The sequence below is a fragment of the Phodopus roborovskii genome, unplaced genomic scaffold (genome assembly GCF_943737965.1).
Source record: "Phodopus roborovskii unplaced genomic scaffold, PHOROB, whole genome shotgun sequence".
Classification (NCBI taxonomy): Eukaryota; Metazoa; Chordata; class Mammalia; order Rodentia; family Cricetidae; genus Phodopus; species Phodopus roborovskii.
Window position 1 is genome coordinate 17,376,255 of NW_026126515.1, and position 20,809 is coordinate 17,397,063.

The 20,809-nt window shown below is 43.5% G+C and overlaps 1 protein-coding gene across 1 annotated transcript in view; it reads right to left on the minus strand.

Moving 5' to 3' along the window:
- The window catches only part of Kcnk10 (potassium two pore domain channel subfamily K member 10), a 126,065-nt gene that overhangs the window by 4,084 nt on the left and 101,172 nt on the right, over positions 1-20,809 (minus strand). The window contains exons 5-6 of the mRNA XM_051196156.1: positions 5,431-5,617; positions 952-1,094 (exon numbers count right to left, since the gene is read on the minus strand). Coding sequence (XP_051052113.1) covers positions 952-1,094; positions 5,431-5,617 — 330 coding nt within the window. The remainder of the gene's footprint in view (positions 1-951; positions 1,095-5,430; positions 5,618-20,809) is intronic.

Consider the following 20,809-nt stretch of genomic DNA (forward strand, 5'->3'; position numbering starts at 1 on the left):
AGCATGTACAATGTGCTGGGGTTCGATTCCTGGTGGTACTGTGCCCCCAGGAAATCCCCTAAATGCTGTGGGCAAACTGTGATGGATGGTTAGTCACCCTCAATTGAAGTCATGCTATGTGCTAAGGGACATGACCTGACTGAGGAGGCCCCTCCAAGGGATTTAATGGCCATATTTCCCTGGTTAAGGTATAGGAAAAGGGCATTTCCCACCAAAGCCCACCTAAAATACTTCCTTAGAAGCAGCAATTAGCAGGGTGGTGATGGTGCACACCTTTATTCCCAGCACTCGGGAGGCAGAGGCAGGTGGATCTCTGTGAGTTCTAAGCCAGCCTGGTCTACAAAGCTACATAGAGAAACCCTGTCTTGAAAAACAAACAAAAAAAGAAGTAGCAATTAAATAATTTTATGGTGTGGGGGGTCCCCAAAACATGAGGAACTGTATTAAAGGGTCACAGCGTTAGGAAGGTAATCAGTGGTACAGAGTTTCATATAAACTTCTAGAAGGAGTGAAGACTGTAGTTGTGTGCCAACAGGAATAAAAGCTGAGGATCTGACTATGAGGAGACGTGGGGAATATGGCACCGTGGCTGGCCACTGTTCATTGACCTTCACCTAGTGTCAATGTACCATCTGAGACCTGGAGGACAGGCCAGCTTCCCCAGGCTCCCGACAAGTCCACAGAGCCTCCCATGTGTTTGCTAACACAGGAAACTATATTCTTTCTGTAGCAAGCAGCCACCCTCTCCTAGCATTTCTATTTTTTCCCTTATATTTTTAAAACAGTTATTTACTAAAGGATCTAGAAATAGCTACTATCGACTTAACTTTGTTTCTAAATAGATAGAAAAAGGAACCATATAATCCCTTCATGGATTCAGAAACAGGCATTTCTCAACAAGGGCTAATGGGATGTCAGGGACATTCTTGGGGTCAGAAAGGAGTCCTTTACCTCCTCTTTTGTCTTTTTGGATAAAACTCGAAGCCAGTCTCCAATCATACTGAGGACAGCTGCAAAGTAGGCAAGGCCAACAAGGATCCAAAACCACACCAGTGGCTTATACCACTCTCGGTAATTGATGCCAGCATTTCCCCCTGAAAACAACCAAATGGTACTTTTAATATTGTCAGTAGTTGGTATTTACAGAGCTCATTCCAGTCCATGGAAGAAAATATCATTCCATAGCCCATTTATAGGCTATTAGGTTTGCAGGAAACAAAACAACAAAAGCTAGAATCTTGCTTGTAGTTTAATATCTTTGATTCTTAACCATTAAAGATAAAACCTCAATTCTGTAATATAAAAATGTCAGTGGCCAACCTGAGTTATCTACTCTCACTGACAAATAACTGATTTCACAGGAAAAGTATCTCAGAGGTCAGTCTACCTGTCCTTTTGTTTTTCCCAAACTTCTCTGAATTCACCTTAACACAGACTCAATACTGGGAGGGTTCAACATGGTAGTACACTATCACTCAAGAAGCAAAGATAGGAGGATGCACTGTGAGTTCAAGGCCAGCCTCGGAAATACAGTGAGGACCAGGTGAGCCAGAGCTACATGATGAGAACTTGACTCTGAAAAGGAGAGGGGGAGCTAGGCAAAAGGAGTACAGACTGGGAAGGAGTAGGACGTTCAAGAAGGGGAGAGAACAGGAAAGAGGGAGAGGCCAGGAGGGGAGGGTAGAAGGAAAGGATGGAGGCAAAGAAGGGGAAGATGGGGAGGGGAAGAGTGAGGAAAGGAGAAGAAAGAGGAAAAGAAAGTAGAGAAAAAAAACCATTCCAAATGAGTGAGTATGCAGAAATAAAATTGGGTTTAACAACATTACTGAGACTTTGATGCATGAAATAGAGGTTTGATGCTAAGAAAGGGATGGTGTTTACATAATGTTCATCCTGGGGTCAATTAGGCCAGGCAATTAGAAATACCACCTCACAGTACCTGTGAGACCAACTAGTTCAATCCCATCATCTTATAAATAAAGATTATGGGGGAAAAAATCCATTAGACCAAATTGGCCAGTAACCTAAAGGTATTGACTAGCTATTCCATGGAGAGAAACGATCATTTATTCCAAATAATTAGCCTACTGATTCTGACCTACCTGCTAGCAATGTTGAGGAGAGCACTCACTCAGAGAGCAAGCAGGATGCCTCCAAGATATCTCAGATGGATAATGCACTAGCAGTCAGGATACTGGGTGATGAAAGATTTCTAGCCTTTCCCACTGGGTCATGAGTGTCACCACATCTGGCATCCCTGAAGCTTTGCTGACTCTATTGTGGCGAGAATACCTTGAAAACTCTGGTGAACACCCACCAGGTTGAATTAATAAATTCAAACCTACTCTTCCGCAAAGCCCATGAATTCTACTGTAACAGGAATAGGACTGGAGATATGACTCAGGGGTTAAGAGCACTTACTGCTCTTGCAGAAGATCCACAAAGTGGCTGATGACCATCTGTAAGTCATATTCTGGGGGTTCCAATGCCTCCTTTTCTGGCTTCCAAGGGCCCCAGACACATGCATGGTGCACATTCATATGTACAGCAAAAACATGATTTAAAAAAAATAAGTAAAAGGGGAATGCCAAGCCCTGGCAGACTGTTCTGAGGTGTCAGGTCTCTCTTTGCTTTGGCCTAGTTGTCTCTGTTTTCTCCCCTGTAGCCAGCCTTCTTCAGTATTGGGGGTCATCTTTGTGGGCTACGCTCACTTAAGTGTTGCTTCCCCTTTGGCCTAAGTAAATATTTACCTTTGCAAGTTGCTAGAACCCAGCCAAGCCTATCACTGGGGCATGTGCTAGCCAACAATACAGAGCACATGCTTCTGTGTAGCCTTTCATTAGCCATGGCCAGAACTGCAAGCTCTGTGTGCACTCCCACTCATGGTTGTGAAATAATGCCGTGTCATTAGGCTGTCCCAAAGTGGGCCAGCTGCAAAATGAAGCAACAATCAGTTCTGAGTGGCTCACCTTCCCAGTCCCGGTTGCATTTCTTTTTATTATTATTTTTTATTTTACATATGGGTCCCAGTTCCCTGTCCCTCCCTCCTTCCCTCCATCCCTCACCCTCCCATGCCCCCTGACCACCCTCCCCTCCCATCCCTGCCCCCACTCCACATGTAGAGCTATGCCTTCCAGGAGGGGTCATCTAAATCTGTCATTGGAGTAGGGACTAGGCCGTCTCTCCTGTCTCTAGGTTAAGGGAGTGTCCCTCCATGGGGGAATGTGCTCTCAAAGTCCTTTTTGGCTAGAGAGATGGCTGGGCTGTTAAAGGCTAGGCTCACAATCCAGTTGCATTTCTAGCAGAGCTGCTATCTAATAAGATCACAGTGGCCATCAACTCTTGGTCGTGTACATTATTTGAATAGTCCAGCAACCCTTCCTGTCAGAGTATTGTCCCCCTCCCCATATCTACAAGTTGTCTGGGTGGATTCAACCAACCAGGGATGGACCAAAAATATCCAAACTTTTATGTCAGTATTAGATATGTGCATGACTTTTTATTTTCAGCACTCCCTAAACAATACAGTATGATGGCTATTTGCATATCATTTACATTGCATTATTATAATTCATCTACATACAGATGGTTTAACATGCACAGGAGGATATGCATAAATTGTGTGTAAAAGTTACATTGGTTTTTTTTTTTTTTTTCCTATGAGGGGCTTGAGCATCTGTTGATTTTAATATCTACAGGGTTCCCAAAACCAATCCTCTGGAGGTACCAAGAGCACTCTTAATAATAAATGCACTGACAAACTCCTACTGAGTGCATTTTCCACAAGTTAATCCATGTGAGCTCTGGAAACAGGACTTTTGGGAGAGATTGGTTTAGGGGCTAGAGAAACAGCATACTTGCTTGCACAATCATGAGAACCAGAGTTTGGATTCCAGCACCTGCCTACTAAGCTGGACATCCCACACAGGCCTGTTATCCCAGCTCCAAGCAAGAGAGAGACAGAAAAAGTACTGGGTTTTGATGATTACTGATCCAAGCAAGAAAATATGAGCCCCATGTTGAGGGAAAGACCCTTCCTCAAAAGAACAAGCAGAGAGAAGGCCAGCAAAAGACACTCAATACTTATACTTACACCCTCACACATGTGCATATGCTCACACAGATGCACATATATACACATGTATAAACAAAACAAGAACCTGGTCCATTGCAGTCAGCATTATGCACACTAAGAGACCCTAATCTGTGGAGGCCTCTGAGAAAAGGAACTACAGTTCTGTAATCAAGCAAGGAAGACCCACCCAAACAGCACAGGTCTGAGGACAGTATAGATCACCCTCTTTGAAGTAATGAATGATAAAGGGCCAACATGTACCAAGAGCTTAGTCCACAATGGCTCATAATAATAAATAAAAAGCATGAAGGGGCTTTGAGCTTTTCCCTAAGCCCACAGGCCACTCCAATTTCGGGAATGCTTTCTCTCAATCAACTGTCTGGGGAGAGGGGATAAAAAGCATAAACACTTAGCACACTTGGCCAGTTCTCACAGCCAGAGTTCTGTCCTTTGTCCTGCTTAACACTGAACAGAGCTATTGGTTGGACAGCAGGGTCTGTCACCAAGTGTGCAAACTATCCTTAGTCCTTAGGTCAGTGATGCTAGTACGGCCATCACCAAAACACTGCCCCTTGCGAAATGACCCTGTGAAGCATTTAAAAATGATGTGTAGCATCTCTTTCTCCTCTGCTCTCACAGGTATTCATTTTAGACTGGAACATCATCTGACTTCCCCAGGGACAGTCTTCTATAGATGACACTATGGGATGGCCTGAATGGGCTTGTAGACTTAAGAGGCTGAAAGTTGCTCCTTGTGGCTCAGTTTCTTTCCTGAGCCCTAGGACTCCATCCAGACCACTGTGGTTGGGCAACAGAGACAGTGACTGTCACCTCAGTGTTAGGAGATTTCCCTGAAGACCAACCTCTATGCTAATTGCTCCCAAGTCTGATATTTGCCTGTGGCTAATTATGCTCTTTATCAAGTTACTAATTATCAAGTTACTCTAGAAACCTTAATGCGGTTGAGAAGTCAAACATTCAATGAGAAATTTGCTTCACCCTTACACAATCCATACAGTGATAACAATGTTAAGTCAGCATCCTAAGGAGGAAGGGCCTGGCTTTCTTCTCAGGCAGGAAAACTGTAAATAAATAACTTGATGCTACTTATATCACACTGAATTGACCAACATTAAGCTATTTTTATTTGTCTCCTCTAAAAAATACCTATTACCATGATTTTGATTCTTTCTTCTCAAAGCTCCGAAGACCCAGACCAAAGACCTTGGGATTGCTGACCAAGCATGTTAGAAATAAGCTAAATCTCCAACCCCTAACATCATGGTTTTGAAAAGACACCCAAGAGATTGTTTTCCCCACCAAGGCTCAAGTGACTGGGAATGATGGTTGCTTACCTGCCACGAAATCACCAAAGCCTACTGTAGTCAGAGTGACCACCACAAAGTAAATGGACTCCAAGGCTGTCCACCCCTCGATGTATTTAAAAATGACAGCAGGGATCGTCACAAATACGATGCAGCCAGCCAAGATGAACAAAATAGTTGAGATGACCCGGATCTTGGTCTGACTCACTTGTTTTTTCTGGGAAGAGCAAAGGAATAAGAGGTATAGGCAAAGTTAGAGGCAGTGTCCTGGATTCAGAAGACAGATACCCAGAAAGGGATGCTATGTCCATGGCTTTTAACTTTTCTCCAGTCATAAGCACCTGTGTAGAAATCTGATAACATTTGTGGACTCCTGGCAAGGGGAATGTACACACAGACTTTCCAGGTGATCTATGAAGATCCCACACTGGAAGCTGGAGCCTATTTGTGCATTCAACATCCCCTGAATGGTTTTATTACCACAGCCCAATTCTGATCTGAGTCACTAGCATAATTGTAATTACTTCCCAAGAAGATCATGCTGACATCTTTCATGTATTACTGGTCTAGTGGGGATCTGACATTCAGCACTCTTCACACATTAGCAGTGGCAAAAATAATAGGTTGGGGGAGGGAGAGATGGCATTGGTTTTCAAGAGGCAATAGGATCGTCGACTGCATCCTTCATGCCCACCAACAAAAGGAGGGAAAACTAACAAAAAAGTACCCACCATCCCTCATGTGTGGTAAGCTTCAGTCAAGCTTTAGTATATCTCCTTCTCCACTGTGGAATGGGCATTTCTCTAAATACATGTTGAGTTAGTGCTGAGGTCATCATGAGTGTTGGCTGTATCACCATATAATAGGAGATAATCGGAATGAAAGATCCCTTTCTAAAAGGTCAATAGGACCCTCCTCTTTTGCTTGCTTACTTCTAAGGGAGCCAGCAGTTAGGTAGCAAAAAAATGCATGAAGACTGGAGGCTACATCTATATAAATGAACCACACCAGCATCCTCCAAAGTGGATATGCCTCATCCTTGGTAGGGCCCTCTGATGCACTGAGGTCTCATCTGGCCATGCCTCTCATGGGATGATCTAAATCTTTTCTAATGCTAGAGAAGATGACTCTGTCAGTGAGGGATTACACTATCATTTAATGGCATAAATAGATGAAAATAGGTGCTTACCACCAGTCTGTGTGGCTTGTCTACATTGCCTAGGTTGTTTTTGGCAAATGTACACAGCACTTGGAGACAATATAGGAAATCTGCTTCCTGTTCATTGCTCCTAGTATCTCTGAAGGCAAAGAATCTCAGAGCACAGAGAGGCCAATTGCATTCATATTCTTCATTTTACTGATATAAAACAGATACCAAGAGGGGCCAGGGGACTTGCACAAAATGATGCTGCTAATGAGGGTCAGAGCCAAGATTAGAATTCTGATGTAATTAACTCTCAGCCCTGTGCTTAATGATGGAAACAGCTCCCAGGTTATTCATCAACTGATCAGCTTGAAGAAAATTTCCAAATGAAGCTGAACCTCTCTGTCACAAGATACCAGACGCAATCTTTTTGAAGAACTGGCTACCTTGTGTCAGTTATTGAAAAACTGGGGATGAAAAGTAGTTAGTGCATAAAGTGTCTGGGAAAAGCTAAAGAAATACAAAGCAAGTCATTCCCTCTGACTACAATGAGGGCAGTTAGCATACAATTTAACCTGTATGCCTGTCTCCTCATATCCTCAGGAAGGCCTTCTGAAAAGTTATTGATACTGATATAGTATCAGTGAATATATCAATGACAAATGAAAATACCATTTTTTCCTAGAAGTATCATAGGAGAGGTTGGTTATCTGAGAACCAAAGGGGACTCTTTGCCCATTTCACGAATTACTGTGCTGAATGAGAGAGCTTTGAGGAGGGGCAGCTGGACCCCTCTGACAATCCAGGAACTTACTTGTCTGGTTTAGTTTGTAGACTTGCACAGAAAGTCCCAAGTCCAAAAGGAGATGCCACGACAGGTTGTTATGTTCATCTAATTGCTGGCAAGGGGACTATCATCCCCCCTCCCGTTTCTATAAATTGCCCTCCTCAGATGTGTAATGACATTAAAGTGAATTAAATGTTTGTGTGATACTTGTTAAGTCCTAAATTAGAATATGAACACAACTCTCCTCTAAATGAGAATGTGGTTGGCAAAGAAGGGTGGTGAGTAAGTGGGAAGCTGAAGATTTACCCACTTTCCTGAAATAGGCAGGAGTGGCTTTTCCTGATGGAAGAATAGGCAAGTGTGTAGCAAAGGCTGGGTACTGGTACCCTGATGGCATTGTCCATTACAGGGTTCACTAGCAAGGTAGACACTTCACCTTCTGCTTCCTGCCCACACTGACCAGCCTGTTTCTAGACTACCAGGAATCATGCTCAGAAAATATTTGGAACATTTAATTAGTTGAGGAATTCAGGGAACTTAAGAAATATTTTCCATGACTATGTAGAGATGTATTAAATAACACATCAATGAGATGTGAGCCCCAAGTTGAAGCAATATCTGTATTCTGGGCATTTGTTTTGGCTCTCCACTGGACAACAACAATGAACAGACAACTGCCTTCGTTGAACAGCAGATATCACCACAGTCTACCTCAGACCACGTCACATGTTAAGCTCCAGGCATTGACTCTACAAGAACATACTTCAACTGTAGAAGGGCCTTTTGGTGGAGTCTAGGGACATACTATCTGAGCATATCCTGCCCCTACTACTAAACAGCTGAGTGACCTCATGCAAACTGCTCAACTTCACTAAAATGGAAATAGGGAAGCCCACCTTGGCTGGGGAGGGGGTTTAGAAGATAAAGTTTTTCTGAAGATCAGTGCAGAGTCTACCAAGTTCTCAGTGTTTTTTCAACTAGCACCTTGGGTGTGAAGATTTAAGACTTTCCTTTAATGAAAGCAGTACCTGACTTACTGCTTTCACTTTGCTGATGAGAAATGATTTGTACTCAGGTTCAGGACATCACCAATCCTCCAATCCTTGTCCCTTCCTGGACGCATTGCACCATACAATCACAACATTTTCAATTTGGAAAAACCCTCCTCTCCTTTTGGTTCTTCTGGGCCAACCCTATATGAGGCTCTTGGACACTCTAAGCTCACAACACTGGCAGGGTTTTTGTTTGGTTGCTTCTTTGGTTGGTTGGCTGTTTGGATGGTTTAGTTAGGTTTTTTGGTTTTGTTTTGTTTTTGTTGTGTTTTTTTTTTCTTTCATTTGTCTTTCTGTTTGTTTCCTCCTGGTTCTCATCAGCTCTCTGAAACTGCTAAGAGCTGGCAATAGCATTTGGGATGCTGCAGAAGGGAATTGAGAGGCCCGAGCCTCAAACTCTGTCCTTAAACCCTGTGCCCCATGCCACATACAGAATAAAGCTATTTCCCTGGTGCTGTCCATAGGGAAAATCACATCACTTATGTACCAATGGTTGTCTGTCTAGATGTGGTATTTTGGCAGAAGTGACAAGGCCATTATGCGTTTCCTACCCAGTCTTGTTTCCCTCACTCTTGTCATCTGGTTAGGATAGAGGACTTGGTCTTCAGCTCCTTCTACAGATATTGTTACAAAATACTACAAAACACTGTTGGACAAAAATTAGCTCTTGTATCCAGCTGATGTTGACTACAAAAACTCTTGCAAAACTCAAAATCCATCTCCTGGTGTCTACAGTTCTACTAAGAAGGACATGAGCCTCATGAGCAGTAGGAAGGGAACAGCTCAGAGAAGAATGTGCGCATACAGTTTACTTATTTCAGACCTCAGGAGGCTTACCACATGTCCAATTGCTGTGAACATAATCCCTTGCTTGTTTTTATTTACAGAATGTTATTTTAGAAAGCTTGCAGATATTTCTGTTCATTCACTGATTATTTTTTCATTTGATTTTTTACTCCTTTGTAATAGTACCTGCTTTTCTTCTAGTCTTTATGTGATTTCTTAGAATTCTGACATACACTATCCAGATTGTTTTGTCTGCCTTGGAAGTATTTTTAGTGTGTGTTTTTAGCCAGGACATTGGAGATTTTATTCAAAGGTATTGCAACAAAAATGCTAGGAATAGGAGCTAGATGGGCTGAGCCCTCCTTTGTGGTGTAGTTGGGCTTTGTTGAAATTCAAATATGTCACCATGGTTATACAATTGAACCAAGGATAATTTCTCCCAGTGGAAAGATAGTAGGCACTATCTTGCTAAAGTTTGGGTTTTATTTTCTTTTTATGTTTTTTTGCCAAGATTTCTCCTAAGAGGTCTACTTATAACTAGTAGTTTCGACATCATAACAAATAGCCACAAAGCATCAGACACTCTAGAACCTTAAAGAAGGCTTTTGAATACCATTGGCAGAGACATTCTAAACACACATTAGCAAGATCATGTAGAAAACTCTCCATGGAGACCACATACACCCCAAGTTCAAATATACAAATGGACCATGTATAGATAGATAGATAGATAGATAGATAGATAGATAGATAGGAGTTACATTCAGCCTGACACATGTCATGGGTTGGTCAAGTAAGTACACTGAGTTTTTGCCATAAAAAGTTTTTTTGGTACATGAAATGGCACTATTTTTGTCTCTGGAGGCTAATTGAAACTCATCTGTGACCAAAAAAAAATTTACATTCATAAATAATAATACTATTAACTTATTCCATGCCAGGAAGACCACTTTAATAGATTTATTGAGTCAACAAAAGTCATGGAAAAGAGATCCCCACGGGCTTTTCAATAGGTTGTAGAATTTCTGTTGTTTCCCATCATGAACAATACAGTATTGTGACCTAAACATGTGCCAGCCAACTGAACAGTTTAGTGGTTGAACAGGAATGGCATCCAAATGTTGGAACCCAAAGGGAAATAATAAAACAAGCCCTGCCCAGAGACTTTCAGGTTTTCTACCAAATACAATGGATTTGAAATTGGCGCCACCACATTTCTTTTCCTTAGAAATAAAATTCTGCTGGGTCCCAAACTCATATAGGTTTCCAACACATGGACACCAAGGGGCTGGCTTTTTCTCTTGTGAACTATCGGCACCTCCATGAGTTTTGGGTCTCTGCTAAACTATCTGTGGCCTTGGTGCCCCTCACATGATCATTCATGTATCTTATTCTCTCTGGATGGCTGCTAAAAGTGTTCTACTTTCTTAGAGCTATCTTGCCCTGTCCTTCTGGAAATACAAGGTTGCAGACTTTAATTCTGATGACATTATCAAAGCAGTTGGAATGTCTCTTAATTAAGCTGCTTAGTTTGTAAAAGCACATTAATCCCAATATCCATTTCGAAATCGCCGGGCTTTAAATTTATGTGCCAACAATATTGCCCATTTTCACACTCACTGACACTCGTTTCTTCCTTAGTTCAAAGTATATATATATATGTATGAGCTCTTTTCATTTATTTTTATCGTTTCCTTGCTCTAAAGTACACAGTAGAAGGTTATTTGTTTTTTTCAATGCATTTGTTGCCTGATACTTCCTAGGGAAATAAACATGTTCTCCCAAGAGAGGGCAACAACAGATCAAAGAAACAGTTCCATACATGTCTGGCCTAGTTAACCAGCATGTTCCCTGATGCTTTTTTACAGGAATATAGGTAAGGGATTACTTTTCGGACCATGAATTACTCAGAAGCACCTACATCACCAAAAAATTCAGCCCAGCATGGCTGACAACTCAAGCTGTATCCCTGGAGCAACCTGAAGGATGCTCTTCCAATTGCAGATGCTCCTATAACCCTATGGAGAAGCTTTGTGAATCTTGTAACTTTCAGGAGCTTCCTGTGCCTTCAAGTGTCCCCAACATCCTGACAGATTTCAATTACTTGGAGTCTTCGAAGCCTTCCTCCTCCTCCCAGAAGGGAATGTTTCAATTCAGAGGAAATAGCTACACGTGTTCTTTTACATTAAAAAAAAAAAATTCTCATCTTCTTCAGACAATTTTTTCAGCATTGGATTTTTTCCCTGCTTGATATTTGTGGGATTTAGTTATTTTATCTTATTTTTGAAATACTAACGTACAACTGTCAAGCTTTCATAGCTGTTACTACATATTTTCTGCATTATTTCTGTACCGCCTTTACTATTGGTACATCTCCTCCAAGTGGGCATCAAAGTTACAATCATCCTCTTTTGAAGGACATAGGACCTGGACCACCAGGGCAGAACTTATCGGAAATCTTACTCCATTTACTGATTGCATGTGTGTTTGCTTCTTTATAAAGTTTGGTGGCTATCTTCCATCGGTATTTCCTTTACAGTAGGATGAAACATCCTTGCTTTTTCTGTCAAAAGTAGTATGGTAAGCTGGTAGTTTGGTTGCCATAATGGTTTCGCTACAAACATATCGGAGAGCAGCGTTGCCGCTGACAACCGTGACATTTGAATCTGCACCGTGTTCTAGCAGAATAGATAGATATTCTCCTTGCTGATGTATAGCCTAAGCAATGTTGTTGTAAACTGTCAAGTCCATGCTGCACACTTGTATTATGGAAGGTCCCGCTCTAAGTGTTTATAAAGAAAAATGCAGAAGAGTCCTTTCTTCATCCTGACCATTTCACTTCAAGTGCAGCCATCACCCTCCCCTTGCAGAGGACCACCAGCTGGCGGATTGGCCTTCTCAAACACTGCTTCTCTGTGCTGGGACATCAAACACAGATCTTTCAAAGGTCCCCATCTCAGCTTCCTTTTCCTTTACTTCCTGCGTATACAAGGCAGCACCCTGATTATGGTCTCTTTTTTGCTCAGTAGGGAAGTGTGGGCCTTCAGGTTTGGCACTTCTTTCCTTGTGAATCGTCCAGAGCAGCAGCACGGTGAGGGCTTCCTTCTAAGCCCCACCCACTGCTTTTGTGCTTCTTCCTTTTTTTCTTTGACCTTGGCTGTGTCCTGAGAGCAGATCACCACTTCTGAGGGATGAAGCTAGAAATTCTCAGTGTGGCTGGCTGTCTCCTCTGAAGAAGATGACTTATGTACTTGCAAAGCACACTCAGGCCTGCTAGTGGCCTGAGGCTCTAGACAAGGTACCCAAACTCCCAGGTCACCTGCTGGAGTCCCAGTGACCCAGGCTGGGGTTTCCGTAGAGGGCAGAAAGAGAAAACAAAGGCCAGTGGAGGAGCAGGAGTGGTAATGGGGCACACTCAGGCAGGGGATAGGACAGCTGGGCCTCCAGAAAGACTTTAATTACACTTTAAAAAGTTAGTGTCTTGCTAACCTTTGGAAATAAATGGCTATTGGAGCGAACAGTCCGTACTGGGCTGTTCTAGTTGTGGAAGACCTGGCAGAAGGAGAGAGGGGAAGGAAGGAGGATGGAGAAGGAAGGAGGCAGGATGGGGAAGGGAGGAACTATAAGACAGAGAGGGAGCTAGAAGGAGAAGGGAGAGAAGTAAAGAAAAAGAGGTAAACAAAAGGAGGGAGGGAGGGAGAAAGGGAGGGAATACTAGAAATAAAAGAGAAGAAGAGGAGGGAGGGAAGACAAGAAGGGAGGAGAGGGAGGGAGGAAGAAGGGGAAATTGGAAAGGTAGTAGTTCTCTGTTCTTATATACACAGTTTACTGGTCCTGGGGTGGGAACATGTAAATGTGGCTAAAATGTCACTATCCATTATATCTTGCCTTGGTAGTTATTAAAGGTAAAATTTCAGTACCTAAGGACACATGAGAGAAAAAGGAGAAAGATGAAGGGAGATTTACCTTGCCCTCTGCAGTGTGTCAACTACCATGGATGATGCTATTTGCATCTGTGTTGGCCAAACACGCGGAAGCTTTGACCCAAAGGCCAGAGCAATCCACAAGCAGCCCCAACAGAGGGAAGTCACCCAGACCACACCCAAGTGGAAGAAGGGTCATTTTCTCTTGTTGAAGTGTGAAAGGAAGAAGGGAAACCTACTGAGGAGAGGTAACAGCAGAGTTACCCAGCAATCCTACTAGATGAAGGCAACCAATATTTGCCAAACATTGTATTGTAGATAGGGCACATGAGCCTTCTGATAAAACAGATACTCATTTCCCACAGTGATTCAAGATGCCCGGCTCACCACAGCACATGTGGCCACCACGGTCTTACACTGACCCTAACTGGAACTAACTCAGGCTCTTCTCTTCAGTTTAGGAACAGGATTCACCCAAGAAGATATCTTAACTCTGCTGAGAGATATGTCACTGTGACTGGTGTAATTAAAAGCTCAATAGCCACTAGGCTGGAGGGAGGTATAGCAGTAACTTCTGGACAGAAAATTCTGGGAAGAAGAAAGGCGGAGTCTCCAGCCAGATGCAGAGGAAGTAGGATGGGCAAAATGGAGATGAGGTAACGAGCGCGTGAAAATGTAGATTTTAAAATATGGGTTGATTTAAATTATAAGAGCTAGTTAAAAGCAAGCCTAAGCTAAGAGCAAGCTTTCATAATTAATAAGTCTCTGTGTTGTTTTATTGTGAACTGATGGCCCAAAGGAAGGCCTGACTACACAAGTCTGGGGTTATATTACGAAGCCCATCTGTTCACAGATAAACCATATTCACCAAATATTGAGAGAATACATTCTCTCTCTTCAATTTGTAGTAATATAACTTTTATTGATTCTTTGGGAATTTTAAATTAGGCACCATATCATTTATTTCCCAGTCCTTCCATATCAGCCCCTCACCTCTACAATGTCCCTCCTCTGACAAAAATTTAAAATATTAACTAAAAATGAAAATAAAAACAAAGAAACAAATAAAAACACTTCCATCCTCCATCTTTCTTGCTTCTCCAAAACCTCTTCATTTGTCTTAGTGACAATGGGAACTGCAGTCTGTCATGCAGTATGTATACCCTTTTGTCCACTCAGCTTTACCTGCAAATGTTCATTGCAATGAGTTGCTGGTCTGGTTCAAGACCTCTGGCTTCTGGTACACCATCAATACTGGACCCTCACCAAAACTCCTCTCGGATATCCTGCTGTGGCCCTGAGTCATGGAGACCCTGCAGCTACTGTTCTGAAGGACCATTCCCTTCACACACTCTGGCAGGTCATGGATGGGATAGATGTTGGGGTGGGCTAACTCAAAGCCCTGGATGTGGGTCTGGGTGGTAGCTGATTTGATCTGTCAGCACCATTGAAACCACCCCCCTCAGGTGAGTGGTAGAACCAACTCTTCTATGCCCATGCCATGGTGAGGGTTAGGGCCATCTCTCCCGAGTGTGGAGCCAGCTGTCCCATGGGGGACAGTAGGACCATGGATCCGGACATTGCCCTTGACAACACCATAGCCCCAGGAGGCAATGCAGGCCACACAGTTTGGCATGGCCCCAGCAGCAGCACAGCCCTTAGATATCAACATAGCCATAGGTAGAGGCTAAGATCTCAGGCATAAGAACAGCCTTTGGTGGCCACAGACATCAACACCAACCCCAGCTTTGGTAGGACCATGGTCCCAGCCGTGGTCCTCAGCAGCAACCCCCCCGGGGGGCATGTGTCAGCATGGCCCTAGGTGGCAATGCAGGTCACTCAGATGTACATGGTCTCTCATGAATCATAACCCTCAGAAAGCCACATGATCTGAAGAGGTTGACTAGACCCTCGGCATCTGCACACAGCCTTTGGTGGTAGTTGGAACCACATGCTTCAATTTTTTTTTTAATGTTTATTTGTTTCCTTGCTTATTATTTTAGGTATGTAGGTGTTTTGTCTAACCTTATTTATAGCTGGGGTTTTGTTGTTGTTTGTTTGTTTGTTTACTCCTTACCTTTTGATCTTTAGGAGCCAACCACACAGCTGCCATAAGATCCCAAATAAACACACAGAGTCTTATTCTTACTTATGAATGTCCAACCTTAGCTTGACTTGTTTCTATCAAGCTTTTCTTAATTGAAATTATGGCAGCTACCTTTTGTCTCTGGGCTTTTATCTTTCTCTATTCTATATACCTTTCTTTACTTCTCTTACTCTGTGGCTTGGTGTGTGGCTGGGTGGCTAGTCTCTGATGCCCTCCTCACCTTCTTCTTTGGCTCCTTGCTCCTCTCTTCCCAGATTTCTCCTCCTATTTATTCTCTCTGCTTGCCAGCCCCACCTATTTCTCTCTCACGCCTAGCTATTGGCCATTCAGCCATTTATTAGGCCAATCAGGTGTTTTATACAGGCAAAATAACACAGTTTCACAGTTAAACAAATGCAACATAAAAGAATGCAGCACAACTTTGCGTCATTAAACATTCCATGGCATAAACAAATGTAACACATCTTCAACTAATATTCCACAATACTTACTAGTTCATACTGGGAGCAACAAGGAAGGGATGTGATTTACTGGGTCCTTTCAAAGATCCCATCCACCCTAACTATCCTCTACTTGCACTGGCTGGTGCCATAGTGTTTTGGTTTTTGAAACAAAGTATCTCCAGCTCCTGGCTCAGAGGCACCTTGCAGCCTACAGCAGATTTGCCAATGCACTACTTTCTTAGTTTATCAATGGAAAATTTTAAGAGTCTGGGGCTTGAGAGGTGGCACGGAGGTTAAAGGGTACTGGCTGCTCTTCCAGAGGACCCAGGTTCCATTCCCAGCACCCACATGGCAGATCACACCCATCGGTTAACTCCAGTTCCAAGGAATCTGATACCTTCTTCTGGCCTTCACAGGCACCAGACACACAAAAACAGACACACATACATGCAGGCAAAACACCCCTTCACATAAAACTTAAAAAGAGAGTTTGAATTACTCCACTATGAAAGAGAAAATACATTGAAGCATCTACTGTGCTGTGAGGTTTGTTTTCATAAAGGGAAGTGACTTCCCCCTCTCTAAATTGTGGTGGGTATTCAACAGGAAAAAACAGTTATCATTAAATCAATTGTGAGTGAAATTACAACAGATTTTCTGGTAAGATCTGGTAAGACCTGCCCTAGCAGAGCTATCTAGGAGAGCTTGTCATGGGTTGCCTGGAATCACCATCTACTACATGCCCAAGAATCAAGGTAAGTGAGAAACATGTAGGAGGCATCCAGGATCATCGACCAGATTAACAGTGAAACCAATAAGAAGATGCCTTAAGAGTTATCAGTAGATGATGATGCGCTACCCAATTGTCCATTCCTTCCCTTTGGTTCCCTCCCCTTCCTTCTTCCCCTTTCCTCTTCCCCTTCCCCTTCTTTCTCTTCCCCCAACCCTTCCCTTCCTTTCCCTTCCCTTCCTTCCTCATCCCTTCCCCCTTTTTGCTTTAGTTTCTTATTTTCTGTTCTTAGTAGGCGCACATGAAGCTAACTGAGAACGTAAGATTATTCTTTTATAACCACTTGTTCACAGAGGTTAGAAACAGAGATCCTAAAGACAAAAGACAGCAGGTCTTGTGCTCATCTCATGCTAGAACAGTTAGAAAATGGCATTTGCCTGACCCTAGTGAAGCTCAGCCTTCATGTGACTGAGGGGCCACCTCTTGTGCTGCTCTAGTACCAAGTCACATGAGTACCATGCTGTGATGGAGCTGAGTCAGTGGGTCTTTTTGTTGCCATTCTTGTTGTTGGCCCTTTATTCAAATTCCCTCCTTTATTTAGTCTGGTAAACGAAATCTCTACCCAGCATAGAAACTAAAAGGACTTGGAGTTATGAATGACCTTTACTAGTGATCAATATGGAACAGGTAGGAGCTTCCATGAATGGGAGGGCTGGTTGCATCAGTGCACACACCATTTGATATTAAATGAAAAGAGCAGTGAGTTTCTTTATGGAGCTGGTGGCCAAAATAGTACTATTATGTCCCATTTCAGGGGAGTCACCAATGTGCTTCTAAGCAGCAGCAGCAGGGCCTCCGCCACCACCATCACCACCACCACCATCACTACCACAATCATCACCATTACCACCAATGAAGGGCTCTCTAACAGGCCTGAGCATGGCTAACATGGCACTGGCAAGTCTTGCCATCTCTCCTTCCCTCTGTAACCTAAACTATTAGGTTACATTTAGAAAGCTAGCTCCCATGGTCTATTTCCTTATTTGGCCTTTTCCTCATACCTGATTAAAATTCCAAGTTTCAACTATGAAAACATCAAGTTTCGGCAGTCAAATGTCATTATTTGGCTATACTGGCTAACGTGTGCAGACGGGATATACTAAGTCACCCTGGCACATACTTCCCATTTTCTCCAAAACACTCCTGTAGAAACATCTGCTGCCTGATCCAGAGACACCCCCTACATCTCCACTGTTTGTCCCTCTGGGGTAATAAATCTCTTTCGTGCTGAGAATGTGGGTGTCTGGTGTCTGGGTGTGTTCTGCACTAATTCTGAGCTCTGCCACCAAACACCACAATGACTACCACCATCACCACCACTACCACCACCACCATCACCACCACTACCACCACCACCATCATCACCACCACCACCAGCACCACCACCACCAGCACCACCATCACCACCGCCACTACCACCACCATCAGCAGCTACCCTGTCTGTGTTGGACAGGCACAACTGTGGCTTCTGCTGGGACCAGCCCTTTGACATCACTTGAACCATTCTTCTTGTCTAGGTATCTTACAAGTTTGATTTTCCAGCTTTCCTGGGATTCAATAGGCATCTAATGCCTCTGCTCAAAGTGTTCCTTTCTCTATGGGCTATGTTTGTCTGTTATTCTCTTGTCACAAGGGAGGAACTCACCAAGGATATAGTAATGTCAGGATGTCTTACAGACAAACTGGCCAGTGATCTGTGTATCACCTGGGAACATCCCAGTAAACCAGGAGCTGCCACTTCTGGAGGTCTAGGGGAAAACTGGCTTCAGTCAGTTGGAGGCAGGCCAAGCACATAGCCCGGTTAGGTCTCCTGATGACAGGCCAACAGTTCTGCACTCCAAGAACAGTTACAGCTACAGCCAGAAGTGACATAACCCCTGTGGGTAACATGGGAATAGAGAAAGGAAATAGCATGTTCATGACCCTGTATGTTTCTCCCAGAGACAATAACACAAAATGTCCTCGGAAATCACACACACTGTCTGTCTCCTGCATAAGGGGTGATGACTACACCCTTGAGGAAAGACTAGAAGTCTGTGCTTCCCACGGCATAGAGGAAAAAAAAATCTTTGTCTGGGCCTTCAGAATCCTAGAACACTTGCCAAAGGTGGTGGCAGAAGCCATAGGGACCTGGTCTTCTTCCAACAAAGTAATTGCATCCTGCCTGCTCTGCTGGGTCACCTCCTCTTCCTGCAGAAGGAGGCGCCACCTCCTGTGCAAACCCAATAGGGAACCCCATGGCTGATACACACCTACAGGTTTCTCCTCACCCCAATCCGTAACAGCAGTGACTCTGCTCTCTGGAAGGGATGCACTGTCGATACTCAAATACCAGGCTAATTTTGTGATTTTGTTCCCTTTGATATCCAGGACTCTTTTTTTGTTTGTGTTTGTTTTACTATAGCAGTTTTAGGTTTACAGAAAAACTGACGGGAAAAAATATTGATCTCCATGCCTGCACACATACAAAGCCTCTCCTGGTATCCCTACCAGAGTGGTACATCTGCCACAACTGATCACTCTGCAGTGACTTACCAGTTACCCAAAGGTGGCCATTTATACCAGGGCTCACTCCTGCTGCTGTGCAGTCTACAGTCATGGATAATGGCATGTATCCACCATGACAGTATCACACAGAGTGTTTTCCCAGCCCCAAAATTCCTTGTCCTTCCCCTCTCCACTAGTCTTGTGCTGACATTCACCTGCCAGGAAGCATGCACATTGCTACAGCTTCATACTGTTGTGTTTTGTTGGTTTGGCCCCTTTAAATGCTGCTCCATCTGTAGGACATTTTCATGTCCATTCCTCAGAGCACAATTCCAGCCTTACCTCCTGCAGGAAGGAGCCACCTCCAGCCTCTCATTAAAGTTAGCATTATTTTTTTTTTTCCTCTGCTGTTTCCTGTGCATGTTTCCTGTCAGTAGGGCTGCCCAGTCTGCCTTGCTGTCTGTCTCTGTCTGTCTGTCTATATCCCTATTGCACAATGAACACCTCCTTCGGTGTGTCATCAGTGTCCTGAATCCCGGACTTACATTTATGCTGTTGTGTTTGCTAGCTTTATGTCAATGTGACAGAAGCTAGAGATATTGAGGGAACCTCAGCTGAGAAAGCATTTATGGGAAAGCCCATAGTATATTTGTTTGATTGATGATTAATGGAGGTGGGCCCAGTTTACTGTGGATACTGCCACTCCTGGACTGGTGATCCTGAGTGCTGCAAGAAAGCAGGCTAAGCAAGCCATGAGAAGCAAGCCAGTAAGCAGAGTTCTTCTGTGGCTTCTGCTTCAGTTCCTGCCTCCAGAGCCCCATCATGGAAGGGAGGCATAACAGCAATTGGTAGACATGGCAGTCAGAGCAGAAAGCTGAGAGCTCAAATTCTCAACCAGAAGCACAAAGCCAACTGGAAGTGTGTGGAGGATTTTAAGGCCCAACCCTTAGTGTGCCATACTTCCTCCAGTAAAGCTCTACTATCTTAAACTTCCCCCAAACAGTGCCATCAACTGGGACCAAGTGTTCAAATTCCTGAGACTACAGGTTCTATTTCTCATTTAGACCACCGATGCAACATCCTCAAAAAGTCTCCAAACATAGGACAGTACTAAGTTAATGGCCCATAAAAGATGGCTATGGGCCTTAGTTTCACCCCCTTCCCTTTTTTGTCCTCTTAGAACCGGGCCACAAGATTTGACCACCTCCAGGCTCCTCTCATCGTTCCCATAATCAACTATCACCTATAAAACTTCCCATGTGTCTCTATACTCATTTTTTAAAGGCACAACAATCAGGAAACTCCGTCCTCTGCCCTCTAGACTCAGCCAGACCTGTGCCTGTGACAATGGGGACAGGAAGGGAGCCCTGCACCCCAGAATCCAGACTGAGTCACCAGCTAAGCTGTGAAAGTTGCCTACACAGACAATATTCCTTCATTGTTCCAGATAAAAATGTTAAAACATAGGAATTACCTTTCTCTATTTCTATCTCTCCCTCTCTCTCTCTCAAACACACACGCACACACTCGCAGTAAAAGCTATGCGTTTATTCCCTTGTGCAACCCTCATCACCAATGGTTTTGTCAAACTTCAATCCTATCCAAGACCTTTCTTGAGCCACCCTATTATTCTATTACAACAACAACAACATAATAATAATAGTAATAATAAAAGTGGGGGGAAAGAACCCTTTCAGGTCTAACTTAAGAAGAAACAAAAAGTGTATTATGATACTGCTGAGGCACTTGTGTGACTCCCTTAAGCCCACAGCCACACGAGTATGTACTATCTTTTCCATGAGTGTCTGTTTACGCCCATGTTTAGAGCTATGCTAAACTCTCGGCTCTGCTTCATGTGGGTTCACCCTAGAATTCTTTTCTGGAGAGAAG